This window comes from Thamnophis elegans, chromosome 4 (assembly GCF_009769535.1).
Source record: "Thamnophis elegans isolate rThaEle1 chromosome 4, rThaEle1.pri, whole genome shotgun sequence".
Taxonomy (NCBI): domain Eukaryota; kingdom Metazoa; phylum Chordata; class Lepidosauria; order Squamata; family Colubridae; genus Thamnophis; species Thamnophis elegans.
In genome coordinates, this window is record NC_045544.1 from 139,932,373 (window position 1) to 139,950,654 (window position 18,282).

The 18,282-nt window shown below is 51.0% G+C and overlaps 1 protein-coding gene across 1 annotated transcript in view; it reads left to right on the forward strand.

Moving 5' to 3' along the window:
* Positions 1-18,282, forward strand: part of NCOR1 (nuclear receptor corepressor 1) — a 156,216-nt gene that overhangs the window by 110,508 nt on the left and 27,426 nt on the right. The window contains exons 26-32 of the mRNA XM_032216146.1: positions 4,138-4,278; positions 7,658-7,741; positions 11,139-11,392; positions 12,538-12,889; positions 15,387-15,611; positions 16,310-16,516; positions 17,646-17,795. Of these exons, the coding sequence (XP_032072037.1) occupies positions 4,138-4,278; positions 7,658-7,741; positions 11,139-11,392; positions 12,538-12,889; positions 15,387-15,611; positions 16,310-16,516; positions 17,646-17,795 (1,413 nt within the window). The remainder of the gene's footprint in view (positions 1-4,137; positions 4,279-7,657; positions 7,742-11,138; positions 11,393-12,537; positions 12,890-15,386; positions 15,612-16,309; positions 16,517-17,645; positions 17,796-18,282) is intronic.

The following is an 18,282-nucleotide window of genomic DNA, read 5'->3' on the forward strand; positions in this document are numbered from 1 at the left end:
CAAAAGATCATACATCTCTGCCTTGGTTGCGTCCGCCGAGTCACGCCCAGCCGCCCTGTTTAGGATAACCCGCTCCCTCCTTAATAGGAGGGATGCGGGAGACCCCTTGCAGGGTAGGGCTGAGGACTATGCTCAATTCTTGGCGGACAAAATAGCTCGGTTTCGATCGGACTTGGACTCCACCGCAGTAGACCCAGCCGAGACACAAGAGGACTACTTGGCAAATCATCTCTGGGTTGAGTTCCAGGATGTTGCCTCTGGGGATGTGGACAAGGCCATTCGAGCTGTAAGTGCCTCCACCTGCATTCTGGACCCGTGTCCCTCCTGGCTGGTTGCCAACAGCAGGGAGGTGACACATGGCTGGATCCAGGCGGTCGTGACCGCCTCCCTTCGGGAGGGGCACTTCCCCGCCGTACTTAAAACGGCGGTGGTGAGACCCCTCCTGAAGAAACCATCTTTGGATCCAGCCATTTTAAACAACTTTCGTCCTGTCTCCAACCTCCCCTTTATCGGGAAGGTTGTTGAGAAGGTGGTGGCCTTCCAGCTTCAACGGGCCTTGGAGGAAGCTAGTTATCTTGACCCCTTCCAGTCTGGCTTCAGACCTGGTTACAGCACAGAAACCGCTTTGGTCGCATTGACCGATGATCTCTGGAGGGCCAGAGATGGAGGCTATGCGTCCATCCTGGTTCTCCTTGATCTCTCAGCGGCTTTCGATACCATCGACCATGGTATCCTTCTGCGACGACTGCGGGAGGTGGGAGTGGGAGGCACTGTTCTGCAGTGGTTCTCCTCCTACCTCTCGGACAGGTCGCAGTCGGTGTTGGTCGGGGGGCAGAGATCGTCCCTGAGGCCCCTAACATGTGGGGTGCCCCAGGGTTCGGTCTTATCCCCCCTACTATTTAACATATACATGAAACCGCTGGGCGAGATCATTCGGAGGCACGGGATAAAATACCACCAATATGCGGACGATACGCAACTGTATCTGTCCGCCCCGTGCCAACTCAATGAAGCGGTGGACGTGATGAACCAGGGTCTTGAGGCCGTTAAGAACTGGATGAGCGCCAACAAACTGGTACTCAACCCGGACAAGACCGAGTGGCTGTTGTGCTTCCCTCCCAATAATTTGGCTAATGTACCAACGCTTAGGCTGGGGGGTCAAATTTTATACCCCTCAGATAGGGTCCGCAACTTAGGAGTCCTCCTGGACCCACAGCTGACTTTTGACCACCAGCTGTCAGCTGTGACCAGGGGGGCATTTGCCCAGGTTCGCCTGGTCCGCCAGTTGCGGCCCTACCTAGATCGGGAGGCTCTCACAACAGTCACTCGAGCCCTTGTGATCTCTAGGCTGGAATACTGCAATGGGCTCTACATGGGGTTGCCCTTGAAGTGCATCCGGCGACTACAGCTAGTCCAGAATGCAGCCGCGCGAGTGATAGTGGGCGCACCGCGGTTCGCCCACGTTACACCTGTCCTCCGCGAGCTGCACTGGCTACCTGTTGGTCTCGGGGTGCACTTCAGGGTACTGATGACCACCTTTAAAGCACTCCATGGTAGTGGATCTGGGTACTTGAGAGACCGCCTTCTGCCGATTACCTCCCTACGACCAATTAGATCGCACAGACTGGGCCTCCTCCGAATCCCATCTGCCAGTCAATGCCGACTGGCGACCACACGGAGGAGAGCCTTTTCTGTTGCAGCTCCGACCCTATGGAACGATCTCCCCGTTGAGATCCGTACCCTCACCACCATCCAGACCTTCCGCGCAGCCCTCAAGATCTGGCTCTCCCAGCAGGCCTGGGGATAGGTTCCCAATTCACCCGCCCGAGTGTTTGATTGCTGAACGAAAGTTGTGTTTTTACTATTTTTCTTTGTTCACATTCTGTTGTTTTTGACACTGCACCCCTCTCCCTTGTGGTTGTAAGCCGCCCTGAGTCCCCTCAGGGAAAAGGGCGGCCTATAAATCCCAATAAAACTCTAAAACTCTAAACTCTAAACTGATGGTGTTACCTAGTTGGGTCATGTAACATCTGCTAGGGAGCAACGAAACTCGGAGCCAGCGCTGGCAGATTCGGACAGTGAGGAGGTTGGGGAGGAACCTTGGCCAGTCCTGGAGTCTGGGGAAGGCTCGGATGAGGGCTCTGTGTTGGAGGCAGAGAGGGAGCCAGGGCTGTCCGACAGTTATCAGCTGCCTCCGGAGTCGGACATCAGCGAGGCAGAAGAACATCTGGAGCCTGTTCCTAGTGTGCGCATGCGCAGAGTTGCCAGACGAAGGGAGCAGCTAAAGAACAGGGGTCGACTTGGGAGTAAGGCCACAGGTGGGACGGTGAATGGCCCCTCCCAGAGGGAATACAAGAGGAGCGAAAGGGGAGTGGAGTTTGCAGGAGACCATTAGTTCGCTTCATTGGTTCGTGACTCTCCGAGACTCCTGGCCAAGTTTTGCAGAGATCGGCCTGGCAGCTCTTCAAGCCAGATGAGGTCTGTGACTGTAAATCCTCCCTTGAAAGACTTTGCTGGAAGTGAAGGAGCAGAATTCACAGCCAATTAATAAAAGGGGTTTTTGTCGGGACAAGGAGTTTGGTTCAGAGGGGGCCAGGGCCGTCTGACAGTTATCAGCTTCCTAAAGAGTCAGACATCAGTGAGGCAGAAGAACAGCTGGAGCCTGTTCCCAGTGTGTGCATGCGCAGAGTTGCCAGACAAAGGAAACGGCTAAAGAACAGGGGTCAACTTGGGAGGAAGGCCACAGGTGGACGATGAATGGCCCCTCCCAGAGGGAATAAAAGAGGAGCGAAAGGGGAGTAGAGTTTGCAGGAGACCATTAGTTTGCTTAATTGGTTCGTGACTCTCCGAGGCTCCTGGCCAAGTTCTGCAGAGATCGGCCTGGCAGCTCTCCAAGCCTGATAAGGTCTGTGACTGTAAATCCTCCCTTGAAAGACTTTGCTGGATGTGAAGGAGCCGAATTCACAGTCAATGAATAAAAGGGGCTTTTGTCGGAAAAGGAGTCTGCTTCGTGATTTTGGGAAGCCTCGGTCAGAACACCTCCTCTCCCAGTCCTCTTCCTCCTCCTGCTCTTCTCTAGCACTGATGTTGATAGCTAGTTGGGTTATGAAACATCCACAAAAAACCCTCCCCACCAAACTCAGAGACCACCGAGGATACCTCGGTTCAAGCCGGAGCAACCGAAATTGCCTTCCCTCGAAAAGTATCTCCATTTTCCCTGGGAGAATCCGAACAAAACACTTTTCCCCCTTTCCCCCCCAATTTAAGTTTTTCTTAATACAAATTATACATATTTTAGAAACAAAGCATTGTCTGGGTTTTTTCTTTTACATAGTCATTTTCACATCATAGTCTTGTTTTCGCTTTCAGCCAAATTATTCTCTCCCATTATTTTTCTTCTTTACAGTTATTTTTTTTTCTTACTACATAAACAATATCTTCAATCGCCCCTTCACAGCTTCACCCAAATTTCATTGCTTGTTTTTCTCCATTGATATATTTTGCTACAAACAGTGTGCATATATCCTCCAATTCAATTTAAACCTAGAGAGCATTTCTTTCCATTTTTTTTCTACATTTAACAATATACTATAATTCAGTGTTTCTCAACCTTGGCAACTTGAAGATGTCCGGACTTCAACTCCCAGAATTCCCCAGCCAGCGAATGCTGGCTGGGGAATTCTGGGAGTTGAAGTCCGGACATCTTCAAGTTGCCAAGGTTGAGAAACACTGCTATAATTTCTTTATTTCTGAATTAGTTACATAACCATAACGATCTTACTACTATTCTCTTTAGTCTGCTAATTTAATTCTTTTTTCCCCTTTCTTCTTCTTTTAGCCATTTTCTCTTGGGCTCCCCAAAATCCCAGTTTTAATTCTTTTTCTTTCTCTCCCCCTTTTCCCCAATTTCTTCTTTTTCTTTTTCCTATTTTTGTGATTATTGTCTCTTTTTTTTCCAGAGTATATACTTATTCTAGCAACTTTCCCCAGGGTTTTTCCTGTTCTCCTCCTTTCCTTACTATTTTGTGGTTTCTTTTGCGGGGGGGGGGGATCTCCTCCTTTGTCTGCTTTTTCCTTGGGACTGTGAATCCCGAACGAAACACTTTTCCATGGGTCCCTCTTCCTGCTTCCCAACAGCTATCAAGAACGTTCGGGAAGGAACGCGGAGTCCAAGGACGGCCCACGATATGAGCCTCAAACGGACATATGAAGCTATGGAAGGAAACATCAAACAGAGCATGTCAATGAGAGAATCTCCTGTCTCAACACCTTTAGAAGGTAAGCTTGGCTAGCAAATCCCTCTTTGTTTGCAGGAATTGGGGATGTCTAGGCCACAAGGCTCCAACCTCGGCAACTTTAAGACTGAGGGATTCTGGGAGTTGAAGTCCACCAGTCTTAAAGCAAAGCCGGCTGAGGGATTCTGGGAGTTGAAGTCCCCCAGTCTTAAAGCAAAGCCGGCTGAGGGATTCTGGGAGTTGAAGTCCACCAGTCTTAAAGCAAAACCGGCTGAGGGATTCTGGGAGTTGAAGTCCACCAGTCTTAAAGCAAAGCCGGCTGAGGGATTCTGGGAGTTGAAGTCCACACGTCTTAAAGCAAAGCCGGCTGAGGGATTCTGGGAGTTGAAGTCCACAAGTCTTAAAACAAAACCGGCTGAGGGATTCTGGGAGTTGAAGTCCACCAGTCTTAAAGCAAAACCGGCTGAGGGATTCTGGGAGTTGAAGTCCCCCAGTCTTAAAGCAAAGCCGGCTGAGGGATTCTGGGAGTTGAAGTCCACCAGTCTTAAAGCAAAACCGGCTGAGGGATTCTGGGAGTTGAAGTCCACAAGTCCTAAAGCAAAGCTGGCTGGGGGATTCTGGGAGTTGAAGTCCACCAGTCTTAAAGCAAAGCCGGCTGAGGGATTCTGGGAGTTGAAGTCCACCAGTCTTAAAGCAAAGCCGGCTGAGGGATTCTGGGAGTTGAAGTCCACCAGTCTTAAAGCAAAACCGGCTGAGGGATTCTGGGAGTTGAAGTCCACCAGTCTTAAAGCAAAGCCGGCTGAGGGATTCTGGGAGTTGAAGTCCACACGTCTTAAAGCAAAGCCGGCTGAGGGATTCTGGGAGTTGAAGTCCACCAGTCTTAAAGCAAAACCGGCTGAGGGATTCTGGGAGTTGAAGTCCACCAGTCTTAAAGCAAAACCGGCTGAGGGATTCTGGGAGTTGAAGTCCACCAGTCTTCAAGCAAAGCCGGCTGAGGGATTCTGGGAGTTGAAGTCCACACGTCTTAAAGCAAAGCCGGCTGAGGGATTCTGGGAGTTGAAGTCCACAAGTCTTAAAACAAAGCCGGCTGAGGGATTCTGGGAGTTATAGTCCACCAGTCTTAAAGCAAAACCGGCTGAGGAATTCTGGGAGTTGAAGTCCACCAGTCTTAAAGCAAAACCGGCTGAGGGATTCTGGGAGTTGAAGTCCACCAGTCTTAAAGCAAAGCCGGCTGAGGAATTCTGGGAATTGAAGTCCACCAGTCTTAAAGCAAAGCCGGCTGAGGGATTCTGGGAGTTGAAGTCCACACGTCTTAAAGCAAAGCCGGCTGAGGGATTCTGGAAGTTGAAGTCTACCAGTCTTAAAGCAAAGCCGGCTGAGGGATTCTGGGAGTTGAAGTCCACCAGTCTTAAAAGCAAAGCCGGCTGAGGGATTCTGGGAGTTGAAGTCCACAAGTGTTAAAGCAAAGCCGGCTGAGGGATTCTGGGAGTTGAAGTCCACAAGTGTTAAAGCAAAGCCGGCTGAGGGATTCTGGGAGTTGAAGTCCACAAGTCTTAAATCAAAGCCGGCTGAGGGATTCTGGGAGTTGAAGTCCACCAGTCTTAAAGCGAAGCCGGCTGAAGGATTCTGGGAGTGGAAGTCCACAAGTCTTAAAGCAAAGCCGGCTGAAGGATTCTGGGAGTTGAAGTCCCCCAGTCTTAAAGCAAAGCCGGCTGAGGGATTCTGGGAGTTGAAGTCCACCAGTCTTAAAGCAAAGCCGGCTGAGGGATTCTGGGAGTTGAAGTCCACAAGTCTTAAAGCAAAGCCAGCTGAGGGATTCTGGGAGTTGAAGTCCACAAATCTTAAAGTTGCCACAGTTGTAGATCCCTGGTCTAGATTAATGAAAAGGAGGACTAGGGGAGACATGATAGCATCTTCCAGTATTTGAGGGGCTGCCATAAGGAAGAGGGAGCCAAGCTATTCTCCAAAGCACCTGAGGGCAGGACAAGAACCAATGGATGGAAATTAATAAAAGAAGAGGAGCAACCTGGGATTCAGGAGGAATTTCCTGACAATTAGAACAATCAATCAGTGGTTTGACTTGCCTCCAGATGTTGTTGGTGCTCCATCACTGGAGGCTTTTAAGAAGAGACTGGACAAGTCACTTGTCTGAAATGGTGTAGGGTTTCCTGCCTGAGCAGGGGGTTGGACTAGAAGACCTCCAAGGTCCCCTCCAACTCTTTGTTATTCTGTTATCAGGGGACTGAAGGCTAGTACATATGAAAAACAGTTGGTAGAATTGGGTATGTCTAGTTCAATGAAGAGGGACATGGTGGCTCAGTGGGTAAGACGCTGAGCTTGTCGATCAGAAAAGTCGGCAGTTCGGCGGTTCGAATCCCTAGCGCCGCGTAACGGAGTGAGCTCCCGTGACTTGTCCCAGCTTCTGCCAACCTAGCAGTTCGAAAGCAGGTAAAAAATGCAAGTAGAAAAATAGGAACCACCTTTGGTGGGAAGGGAACAGCGTTCCGTGCGCCTTCGGGCGTTGAGTCATGCCGGCCACATGACCACAGAGACGTCTTTGGACAGCGCTGGCTCTTCGGCTTTGAAACGGAGATGAGCACCGCCCCCTAGAGTCGGGAACGACTAGCATGTATGTGCCAGGGAAACCTTTACTTGAAAAGAAGAACTAGGGGTGACATGATAGCAGTCTTCCAGTATTTGAGGGTCTGCCCCAAAGAAGAGGGGCTCAAGCTATTCTCCAAAGCACCAGAAGGCAAGACGAAAAACAATGGATGGAAACTAATCAAGGAGAGAAGCAACCTGGAATTAAGGAGAATTTTCCTGACAGAACAATTTAACCAGTGGGACAGCTTGCCACCAGAAGTTGAGGAGATTTTCAAGAAGAGACTAGACAGCCATTTGTCTGAAATGCCTCTGGCTTCAGCTGGAGGTCAGACTAGAAGACCTCCAAGGTCCCTTCCAACTCTTCCATTCTGTCACATTCTCTTAAATTTTGACGTGTCTTAGCTGGCCAGAAACGTACAGATGCTGTGTTTTTTTTATTTTTATTTAGACAAAACAAACCTTCCAAGTATCTTTAAGGATAAATGTATAAGTACTGGCTCCCTCAGGAGTTCGTTAAAACACCCTAGATATCAAAGTTTGTGGAGATTCTCCGTCATCCAGGTTATGGTTGTCCCAAAGGTGCTTTTCCAAAAGGCCTTCCTTAGTTCTTTTTTTTCCTCAGAGACTTTTCTCATTCCAGAAGCTTCTCCAGTTCAGAACTGAAGAAGCTTCCTCGCCCAAGAAGGGAAACGTCTTCAAGCCAAAAGGCAAGAAAGTCCCCGTTGCCTATCGGAAAAGCATCTTTGGGACAATTGAAAGAGGAGAGAGAGGCTGTTTTTGGTAACTTCCTTTTTTTTCCTCCCCCCCCCCCCTTTTAGGCTTAATCTGCCGGGCTGTGCCCCAAGGGAGTCCCCACTCCGACATGAAGGAGAGGACCGTGTTGTCGGGTTCAATAATGCAAGGTAAGAAAAAAGACCCATGTTCCACTCTGCACCCAACTGGTAGCATAGATGGTCACGTCCACACAGCCACGCCCACCTGGCAGCCTAAATGCCACAGCCACGCCCACATGGCAGCCTAGATGGCCACACCCACACAGCCACACCCGCATGGCAGCCTAGATGGCCACGCCCACACAGCCACGCCCACCTGGCAGCCTAAATGCCACAGCCACGCCCACATGGCAGCCTAGATGGCCACACCCACACAGCCATGCCTACATGGCAGCCTAAACAGCCACACCCACACAGCCATGGCAGCCTAGATGGCCACACCCACACAGTCACGCCCACCTGGCAGCCTGGATGGCCATGCCCACACAGCCACGCCCACATGGCAGCCTAGACGGCCACACCCACACAGCCACACCCGCATGGCGGCCTAGATGGCCACACCCACACAGCCACACCCACCTGTCAGCCTAAATGGCCACACACACACAGCCACGCCCGCATGGCAGCCTATATAGCCACACCCACACAGCCACGCCCGCATGGCAGCCTAGATGGCCACACCCACACAGCCACGCCCACATGGCAGCCTATATAGCCACTCCCACACAGCCACGCCCGCATGGCAGCCTATATAGCCACACCCACACAGCCACGCCCGCATGGCAGCCTAGATGGCCACACCCACACAGCCACGCCCATGTGGCAGCCACTCTGACATGAAGGAGAGGACTGGGTTGTCAGGTTCAATAATGCAAGGTAAGAAGAAAGACCCATGTTCCACTCCCTCCTCCTCCTCCTCCCCCCATCTCTTCTCTCCTTCGGATACTTGAGAGGAAAAGTTTCCTTGAGAGTCAGGAACCCGAGAGAAACTTTCGTGGCGGTTCAAAGGGGGCACCTGTCAAGAGCCTCCAACACTTTGTGGAAATCCCAGGGAGGACACCAATGTACCCGTGTGGGCGTCTTTTAAGATTAGAAGCACCCTTGAGAAACCGGGCATCAACAGGTTGGTGACAGCCATCCAGTTCTCTCCGGATGCCACCTTGGCCGCAGCCGGATCTGCCTCCAGGGCACTTCCTTCTCCCGTGGCATCTCGCAGGTTGCTCCACCTTCGGCAATGATAAGCGGGCGGAGGCCACAAATGGCGCCTGGCGTCAGCGCCCTTGACTGGGGGTTCCCTTTTTGGTTCTACTCTTGACCCCTTCTTCACAGAAAATGAGGACAAGCGGAAGGGGCTTCCCACCGCTCCAAAGAAGGGCAGCTTCAGGGCTGTGCCTTACACACACACACACACACACACCGGCACTCTACCTTCCCTGCTCAAGACCACGGGTCCTCCTTCCGGGGTCAGGATTACGGGTCTTCTTTTAGGGGGTCTGACTATTACAATACAATACAATAGCAGAGTTGGAAGGGACCTTGGAGGTCTTCTAGTCCAACCCCAAGCCTAGGTAGGCAACCCTATACCGTAAATGGCTATCCAACATCTTCTTAAAGACTTCCAGTGTTGGGGCATTCACAACTTCTGGAGGCAACTTCTGTTCCACTGATTAATTGTTCTAACTGTCAGGAAATTTCTCCTCAGTTCTAAGTTGCTTCTCTCCTTGATTAGTTTCCACCCATTGCTCCTTGTCCTGCCCTCAGGTGCCTTGGAGAATAGCTTGACTCCCTCTTCTTTGGGGCAACCCCTGAGATATTGGAAGGCTGTTATCCTGTCTCCCCTGGTCCTTCTCTTCATTAAACTAGACATTCCCAGTTCCTGCAACCGTTCTTCATGTGTTTTAGTCTCCGGTCCCCTAATCCTCTTTCTTGCTCTTCTCTGCACTCTTTCCAGAGTCTCCACATCTTTCCTACATCGTGGTGACCATTTTGGGTATTCAGGCTTCAGGCAATACCAGGGGGGCTATGTCCCTAGACAGAAATACCAGCCAGATAGGCAGTAGAAACGTCCCTTTCGAGAGGGCGGAGGAGGAGGAGGAGGAGGAAGAGGAGGCAGGTTCTCTGTATCTAGGAAACTAGATATAGGCCCAGCTCTTCCCCCACTGGGGAACGCCTAGGAGTCGCGTTGGGACTTATCTTCCTCCGATGGGTAGAATTTCTCTCCAGCCCTCCCGAGTTTTTTCCAGATCTCTCCAGTCTCAAATCCGTGGGTGCTTCATCACTGGAGGCTTTGAAGAAGAGACTCGACTGCCACTTGCCTCAAATTGTCTAGGGACGGAGTGTCAAAACTCATGGCCCGGGGGCTGGATCTGGCCCGCAGGGTGCTTAGATCTGGGCTGTGGCGAAAACCGAGCTTGGGGGGGAAGGCACATGCCCTCCCTCCTCCCCGGCAAGGTACATTTTCGCTGCAGAAGGCTATCAAAACAAACTCAAAATGTTTTTTTTTTTCCTTTTGCATTTGAGCATGCAAGAAGGGACAGGAAAGAAATGGAAAAATAAGGGGAAATGGGAAGAGAGCAAGGAAGGAAAAATAAGGAAAGAAGAAAGGAGAAGGAAGAGGGGAGGAAAAAAGGAGAAAAAGAAAGAAGGAGAGAGTGGAGGAAGGGAGGGAAGAAGGAAGGAAATAAATGATAATGAGAGTGAGGGGGGGTATCAGGGAAGTCCTGCCTTAGCTCTTCTTTCCTTCCTTCCTTCTTTCCTTCTTTTCTTCCTTCCTTTTCTCTCCTTTTCCTTCCTTTCCTTTCCCTCATTTTCTTTCCTTCCTTCCTTCTTTTTCCCTCCTTTTCCTTCCTTTCCTTTCTTTCATTTTCTTTCCTTCCCCTCATTTTCTTTCTTTCCTTCCTTCCTTTCCCCCCCTTTTCCTTCCCTCTTCACTCTCCTTTCTTCTTCCTTCCCCTCTTTCCCCTTCCTTCCTCTCTGCCCATCTTCCCATCTTTTTCTACTTTTTCCTTCCCTCTTCATTCTCCTTCCTTCTTCCTTCATCTCTTTCCTTCTTTTCCCGTCCTTGCTGTCTTCCCATCTTCCCTTCTTTGTCTTTCCTCTTTCCCTCTCTCCTCTCCCATCCCTTCTTGTGTGCTCAGATGCAAAAGGGGAAGAAACGTTTATCTTTTTGTTTTGTTTTGAGTTTGTTTCGATAGCCCTCTGCCAGCGAAAACGGTGCTCCATTTTCTCCGGGAGAGGCACCACCGGCTGGTCCTTCACCTGTTTCCGGGGCCGATCCCGTGGGCCAGGTTTAAGCACCCCACGGGTTGGATGCGGCCCCTGGGTCGAGTTTGACACCCCCGAGTTCCACCATGTGTAATTGACAGGCTGTATTTCATCCTGGATCTGTTACCTGTTATTTATTATTTGATTCCAGAATTTTTAATCGTGTATTTACTGAGTGGTTTTTTTTAAAATTTGTTCTGGTCTTTGAGTGTAATAAATTGAATTTAATTGAATCCCGCGTGTCTCTCTTTCCCAACGGAAGGGACCCCGCGGTCGACGGTGGAGAGCTACGAAATGGGACTCAAGTACCCGAAGATCAAGAGGGAATCTCCTCCCATGAGGGGCTTTGAGGGGGCCATCGCCAAGGGCAAGCTCTACGACGGGGTCACCACCATCAAGGAAATGGGCCGCTCCATCCACGAAATCCCCCGGCAGGAGCTGCTGAATCAGGAGAGCCAGAAGAACCCCGACATGGTCCCCGGCGTCCGGCCCATCATCGAAGGCTCCATCTCGCAGGTGAGCAAAACGTCGGAGAACCCTCTGATCCTCCCAGAGGAATTTCTTTTTTTTAAAGAGATTTGGAAGCGATGGGTGGAGGTCACAAAGCCTCATTCCTATTCAGGACAGGCGTCCAGATCCCAGACAGACAAGTTCTTGTCTGTTCTTCTAATATAGGTCGTCCTCGACTTACGACAGTCCATTTAGTGACCGTTCAAAGGGGGAAAATAGACTTTTTCACACTTTATGACCCAGCCACGCCTACCCAGCCACTCAGAGGGCCGCGCCCACCCAGCCACACCCACATGACAGCATAGGTGGCCATACCCACAAAGCTGCACCCAACTGGTAGCATAAGTGGCCAAGTCCACACAGCCACACCTACTTGGCAGCCTAGATGGCCACACCCCAGTGGTCGGTTTCAAAAACTTTTTAGAACCTCTTCTGTAGGTGTGGCCTGCTTTGTGGGAGTGGCTTGCCAGCCATGTGACCGGGTGGGAGTGGCTTGGCAGCCATGTGATTGAGTGGGCGTGGCCAACTTGTAAAATGTGGTGAAACTCACTTAACAACGCTCTTGCTTAGCAGCCAAAATGTTGGCTCAGAAACTCTGGCATTTGAAGCACGCAAGTCTTAAAGCTGTGAAGTTACAAGACCCTCGCATCCCTAACCCTTTAGAAAAAAAAACCCCAGGGGTGTTCAAAGTTGACAGCTTTAAACTTGTGGACTTCAACTCCCAGAATTCCTCCTCTCGCTCTTCATCTTGATGATGTGCAGATGGACGGGGGGAGGGAGCTGGAACCGGTAGCACGGTAGATTTGTGGAACCTCTTCTATATAAGAGGTTAGAACTGGCAGGAACCCACCCCTGCCACACCCACACAGACACGCCCACATGGCAGCCTAGATGGCCACACCCACATGGCAGCCTAGATGGCCACACCCACACACCTACATGGCAGCCTAGATGGCCACACCCACACAGCCATGCCCACCTGGAACCACTCAGATTGCCACATCGACCCAGCTATGCCCGCCTGGTAGCACAGATGGCCACACCCACCCAGCTGCTCCCCCCTGGCACCACTCAGATGGCCACACCCAGCCATGCCCACCTGGCTTCATGGAGTCACCATATGACCCTCACCTCTCCTCCTCCTCCTCCAGGGCACGCCCATCAAGTACGAGAGCAGCTCCTGCCAGTCGGCCATCAAGCACAACGTCAAGTCCCTGATCACCGGGTCCAGCAAGCTCTCTCGAGGCATGCCGCCCATGGAGATGTTACCCGAGAACATGAAGGTGGTGGAACGCGGGAAACACGAAGACCCCAAGGCCGGAGAGATGCGTTCTCGCCACACCTCGGTGGTCAGCTCGGGACCCTCCGTCTTGCGGTCAACCCTCCACGAGGCTCCCAAGTCCCAAGTCAGCCCGGGGATCTACGAAGATGCCAACGCCAGGAGGACCCCAGTCGGCTATCAAAGCATGTCCAGGAGTTCACCCATGATGAACCGGGCCGAAGGTGGGTGGCCTTTGTGGCTTCTGGGATGGTCAGCAGAACAAGGGACAAAACGGAGGACCAGCTGACCTGCCCCGACTCTAAAATTCAGGAAGCCTGTTAATAGCAATAGCGCTTAGACTTATATCCCGCTTCACAGTGCTTTTAAAGCCTCTCTAAGCGGTTACAGAGTCAGCCTCTTGCCCCCAACAATCTGGGTCCTCATTTGACCCACCTCGGAAGGACGGAAGGCTGAGTCAGCCTGGAGCCTGGTGGGATTTGAACTGCCAAATTGCAGGCAGCCGGCAGTCAGCACAAGTAGCCTGCAGTACTGCATTCTAACCACTGCACCACTGTGCTTTTTCTTTCTGGAAAGAAAGGAAGGAAGGAAGGAAAGGAAAGGAAAGGAAAGGAAAGGAAAGGAAGGAAGGAGAGCGAGGGAGGATGGAAGGGAGGGAGGAAGGAAGGAGGAATAGGAATAGCCCTTAGACTTATATACCGCTTTACAGTGCTTTTAGAGCCCTCTCCAAGCGGTTACAGAGTCAGCCTCTTGCCCCCAACAATCTGGGTCCTCATTTGATCGACCTCGGAAGGACGAAAGGCTGAGTCAGCCTGGAGCCTGGTGGGATTTGAACTGCCAAATTGCAGGCAGCCAGCAGTCAGCACAAGTAGCCTGCAGTACTGCATTCTAACCACTGCACCACTGTGCTTTTTCTTTCTGGAAAGGAAGGAAGGAAGGAGAGGGAGGATGGAAGGGAGGGAGGAAGGAAGGAGGAATAGGAATAGCGCTTAGACTTATATACCGCTTTACAGTGCTTTTAGAGCCCTCTCTAAGCGGTTTACAGAGCCAGCCTCTTGCCCCCAACAATCTGGGTCCTCATTTGACCCACCTCGGAAGGACGGAAGGCTGAGTCGACCTTGAGCCGGCAGGCAGCAGAAATAGCCTGCAGTACTCCATTCTAACCACTGCGCCACCCTGGCTCATATATAACTTTTAATCAGTTATATTCCTATTTTCTTAGAATTTCAGAATGGGTACTAATGGCTTCTCCTTGTATATTGTTATACAGGTGGCCTCCGACTTACAAATATAAGTTTAGTGAACTTCCGTCACTAAGCCAGATATTTGTTAAGGGAGTTGCGCTGATTTTTTAACCACCTTTTTGGGACAGTGTTTAAACGAATCGCCACTGTTACTGTTGGTGAATCACACCATTGTCAAGTAAATCCGGAAGGAAGGGAGAGGGGGCAGGACATAGAGGAAGGAAGGGAAGAAAGGAAAGGAAAGGGGGAAAGGATGAGAAGGGAGGGAAGACAGAGAGGAAGTGAAGGGTAGAGAAGGAGAAAAGATGAGACGGAGGAGAGGGAGGGAAGACATAAAAAGGGGAAGGAAAAGGAAATGATGAGAAGAAGGTGGGGTAAAAGAGAAATGAAGGAAGGAAAATGAAAAGATAAGAAGGCGTGAGGGATGGATGGGGGAAGAGGCGGGAGGGAAAGAGAAAGGAAGGATGGAAAAGGAAAGATGAGAAGGAAGGGGAAGGAAGAATGGAGGGGAGGGAAAAAGAAGGAAAAAGGAAAAGATGAGAAGGAAGGGGAAGGAAGAAAGGAGGGGAGGGAAAAAGAAGAAAGGAAAAAGGAAAAGATGAGAAGGAAGGGGAAGGAAGAAAGGAGGGGAGGGAAAAAGAGAAGGAAGGAAAAAGGAAAAGATGAGAAGGAAGGGGAAGGAAGAAAGGAGGGGAGGGAAAAAGAGAAGGAAGGAAAAAGGAAAAGATGAGAAGGAAGGAGGAAGAAAGGAGGGGAGAGAAAAAGAAGGAAGGAGAAAAGAAAAGATGAGAAGGAGGGAGGGAAGACAGAAAGTGGAAGGGAAGGAAAAGATGAGAAGGAGGGAGGGAGGAAGGAAGGAAGGAAGAAAACAAAAGGAAAAGATGAGAAGTAAGGAGAGGGGAAGGGAGGGCGAGGGAAAGAGGAAGCAAAAGGAAAAGATGAGAAGGAAGGGGGAGGGAGGGAGGGAGAGAGGATACAGAAAGATGAAAGGAAGGGGGAAAAGATGAGAAGGGAGGGAGGGAAAAAGGAAGGAAGGAAAAGGAAAAGAGGAGAAGAAAGGACGGAAGATGGAGGCATAACAAAACTGACACGAGGGAAGTTCAAAACTAAAATAATAATGAAATGAAACTAGTAAGAGTAAAGCAAAAATAACAAATACTAACTAAAAAATAACGTAAAGAAATAAAATATAATAATAATAAAGTAGTATAAAATAATAAAATAAAGAAACGAACAGATGAACAAGGAAGCAGAAACAAAGGGAAAAGTGGAAGGCCAGGGCTTGAGGGACCCCTGGGCCGCCTTCTGCCGTCCTCTTGGGCTTCCCTATTTCAAACCCAACCAGCCCGCCAACCTTCCTTTCGGCGCTCCCGGCCCACCTGAGCTTCCCAGCGGCCAAAGCGGGGCGCAGAAGCCGCTCGCGTCCCCACGACCTTCCGCCAACTCTGAACCTGGAAATCCGGGTTTTCTTTTGCAGGCAACCTTTCTTCGGGGAAGCCCTTGAATCACGAGAGGAAGTCCACTTTGACGCCGACGCAACGGGAGAGCGTCCCGGCCAAATCACCGGTCCCGGGGGTTGACCCCGTGGTCACGCACAGTCCCTTCGACCCCCACCACCGAGGGGCAGCCCCCGAGGTCTACAGGAGCCACCTCTCGCCTCACCTGGACCCGGCCATCCAGTTCCACCGAGCCTTGGATCCCAGTACGTACCTATTATTATTATTGTTGTTGTTGTTATTATTATCATTGCTGCTTTTCTGTAGGGGGTCCTCGACTTGCGACCGCAATTGAGCCCCAGATTTCCATTTCTAAATGAGATGGTCATTAAGTCTTGCTCTACTGAACGATCTTTCTTGCCCCCTGTTGCTAAGTGAATCACCGCAGATGTTAAGTTAGAAACATGGTTGTTAAGTGAAACCGGTTTCTGCCTTGACTCTGCTCGTCAGGAGGTCGCTAAAGGAGATCGCATGACCCCTGGGACACTGTGACCGTCGTAACTGTGGGTCCGTTGCCAAGCATCCGAATGTAAAGCCCTCGTCCGTGGGGATGCCGCAGCGGCCGTAAAGTGGTCGTAGGCCCCTTTTTTCAGCGCTGTTGTAACTTCAAATAGTCACTAAATGAATGGTTGTAAGTTGAGGATTACCTGGAGAGAATAACCAAGTTGGAAGGGACCTTGGAGGTCTTCTAGTCCAACCCTCCCCTGTTCAAGTAGGAAGACGAGGAAAAATCTTGGACTTAGTTGAATGAGCCCCTTTTCTCCATCCCGTTGTAACTTCAAACGGTCACTAAATGAATGGTTGTAAGTCGAGGAGTGCCTATAATATCAGCAATATTGCTTTTTGATGCCTCGCCTGGTCCCTGGTTGTCCCCAATGAATGTCTTCTGCTCTTCCTCGCCCAGCGACCGCCTACATGTTCCAGCGGCAACTCTCGCCCACGCCGGGCTACCCCAGCCAATACCAGCTTTACGCCATGGAGAACACGCGGCAGACCATCCTGAACGACTACATCACCTCGCAGCAGATGCAGGTCAACCTGCGGCCGGACCTCGCGCGAGGACTCTCCCCGCGAGAGCAGACCTTGGCGCTTCCCTACGCGGGGGCCAGAGGTGGGTTTCCTTGGCTCAGGAGCAGCCTTCCGCCAACCAAGTTAATCTGGAACAGAGGCGTCAAACGCAAGGCCCGCGGGCCGGATCCAACCCGCCAAGGTGCTTAGATCTTTCCCACGGGGCCGCCTTGGAGACAGAGACGGTCTGGCCCGTGGTGCCTCTACCGGCAAAACTGGACTCCCAATTTCCGTTCTCGCTGGCAGAGGCTTGCAGGATGCCGTCCCAGCCGAAAACGGAGATCGGGGACCTGTTTTCGCTGGCAGAGCGCTTGTTCCGTTACTGCTGCCTCCGAGACGAGTGACGTCGCACTGGCCACACACACCCTGCCTCCCCCCCCCCGAGGTCAAACACAACCCTGATGCAGCCCCCCAAAGAAATGCGCGTTTGACACCCTCGATCTACAACAGTGTTGGCAGTGCCCTTGCTGGAATTTTCTATCCCAAGGGGCCACAACCTGTGGGCCACAGCTCATTACCAGGCTGTGGCCTAATTGCCACAGGGCCGCATGAGTGGCTGGCCGCAGACATATATTGGAGTGCGCAGTTCAGGGTTCCAAATAGCATCCAAAAGTAAATCAGAGTCCGAGGCAAAGGATTCCTGAAAGTTCCGATTTATGAAGAGAGCCATGTTGGCACATCTGGGGAAACCCGAATCTGAAAGTTTCCCGGTTTTCCCCACCTAGTTGAAAGTTCAAGATCTTGCCCCACACCCACAAGTCCATCCCATGGTCCCATCTTCCACCCACCCAGTTCCAGTCAGGTGCAGAGGTTCAGAGACAATGAATGACCTTGGTTTTCTAGAAAGAATGTTGTTATGGCTACCTATCATCTAACCCCATACAATCCCCAGCTCCCATTTTCCCACCATAGAAAAGGCATAGTAGAATAACAGAAAGTGTGGCAGGCCAAAGACCCAAAAGAAAAGATGGCTGCAGGCCTGACAGGCCAGCCATAGCCCGACTCTCTGAGCATTGGTGCTGGAAGTTGTGGCCCGATTCGTGCAAGTGTTGTCATAGGCGCTTGTGGTCCCACTCGACATTGTTGCAGGCAGTTGTGGCCCCTCGCAGCCCTTTTGGATTTTCTTTTGGTCTTAATCCGTGTTGGCTTCCACTCCTCCCTCTTTCGACCAGGAATCATCGATCTGAACAGCATGGCGCCCACCATCTTGGTGCCCCACCCTGGGGGGCCGAGCACACCCCCGATGGAGAGGATTACCTACATTCCTGGCACTCAGCTGGCGTTCCCCACCAGGCCTTACAACCCACCTTCCATGTCTCCAGGTAAGGGTCAGAAAGGAGGGCCCTGAACGGGGCTTCACCTCGGCTGCCAATGAGATAGGGAGGGAGGGAGGGAGAGCTGGAGAAAGAGAGAATAATGCTGAGACAGACACACAGACAGACTGATTGATTGATTGATTGATTGATTGAATTGGATTTATTACATTTATATGCTGCCCTTTTCCCCAAGGGGGACTCATTGATTTAGGTAGGTAGGTAGATGTAGGTTAGGTAGGTAGGTAGGTAGGTAGGTAATAGATAGATAGATTGATTTAGGTGAAGTTGGGTGGGTGGATGGGTGGGTGGGTGGGTAGGTAGGTAGGTAATAGATAGATAGATTGATTTAGGTGAAGTTGGGTGGGTGGATGGGTGGGTGGGTGGGTAGGTAGGTAGATAGATAATGATGAGATAGGTAGACAGATAGATAGATGTAGATGATAGTTAATGATGAGGTAGATAGAAAGATAGAAAGTTAGATAATCATGAGATA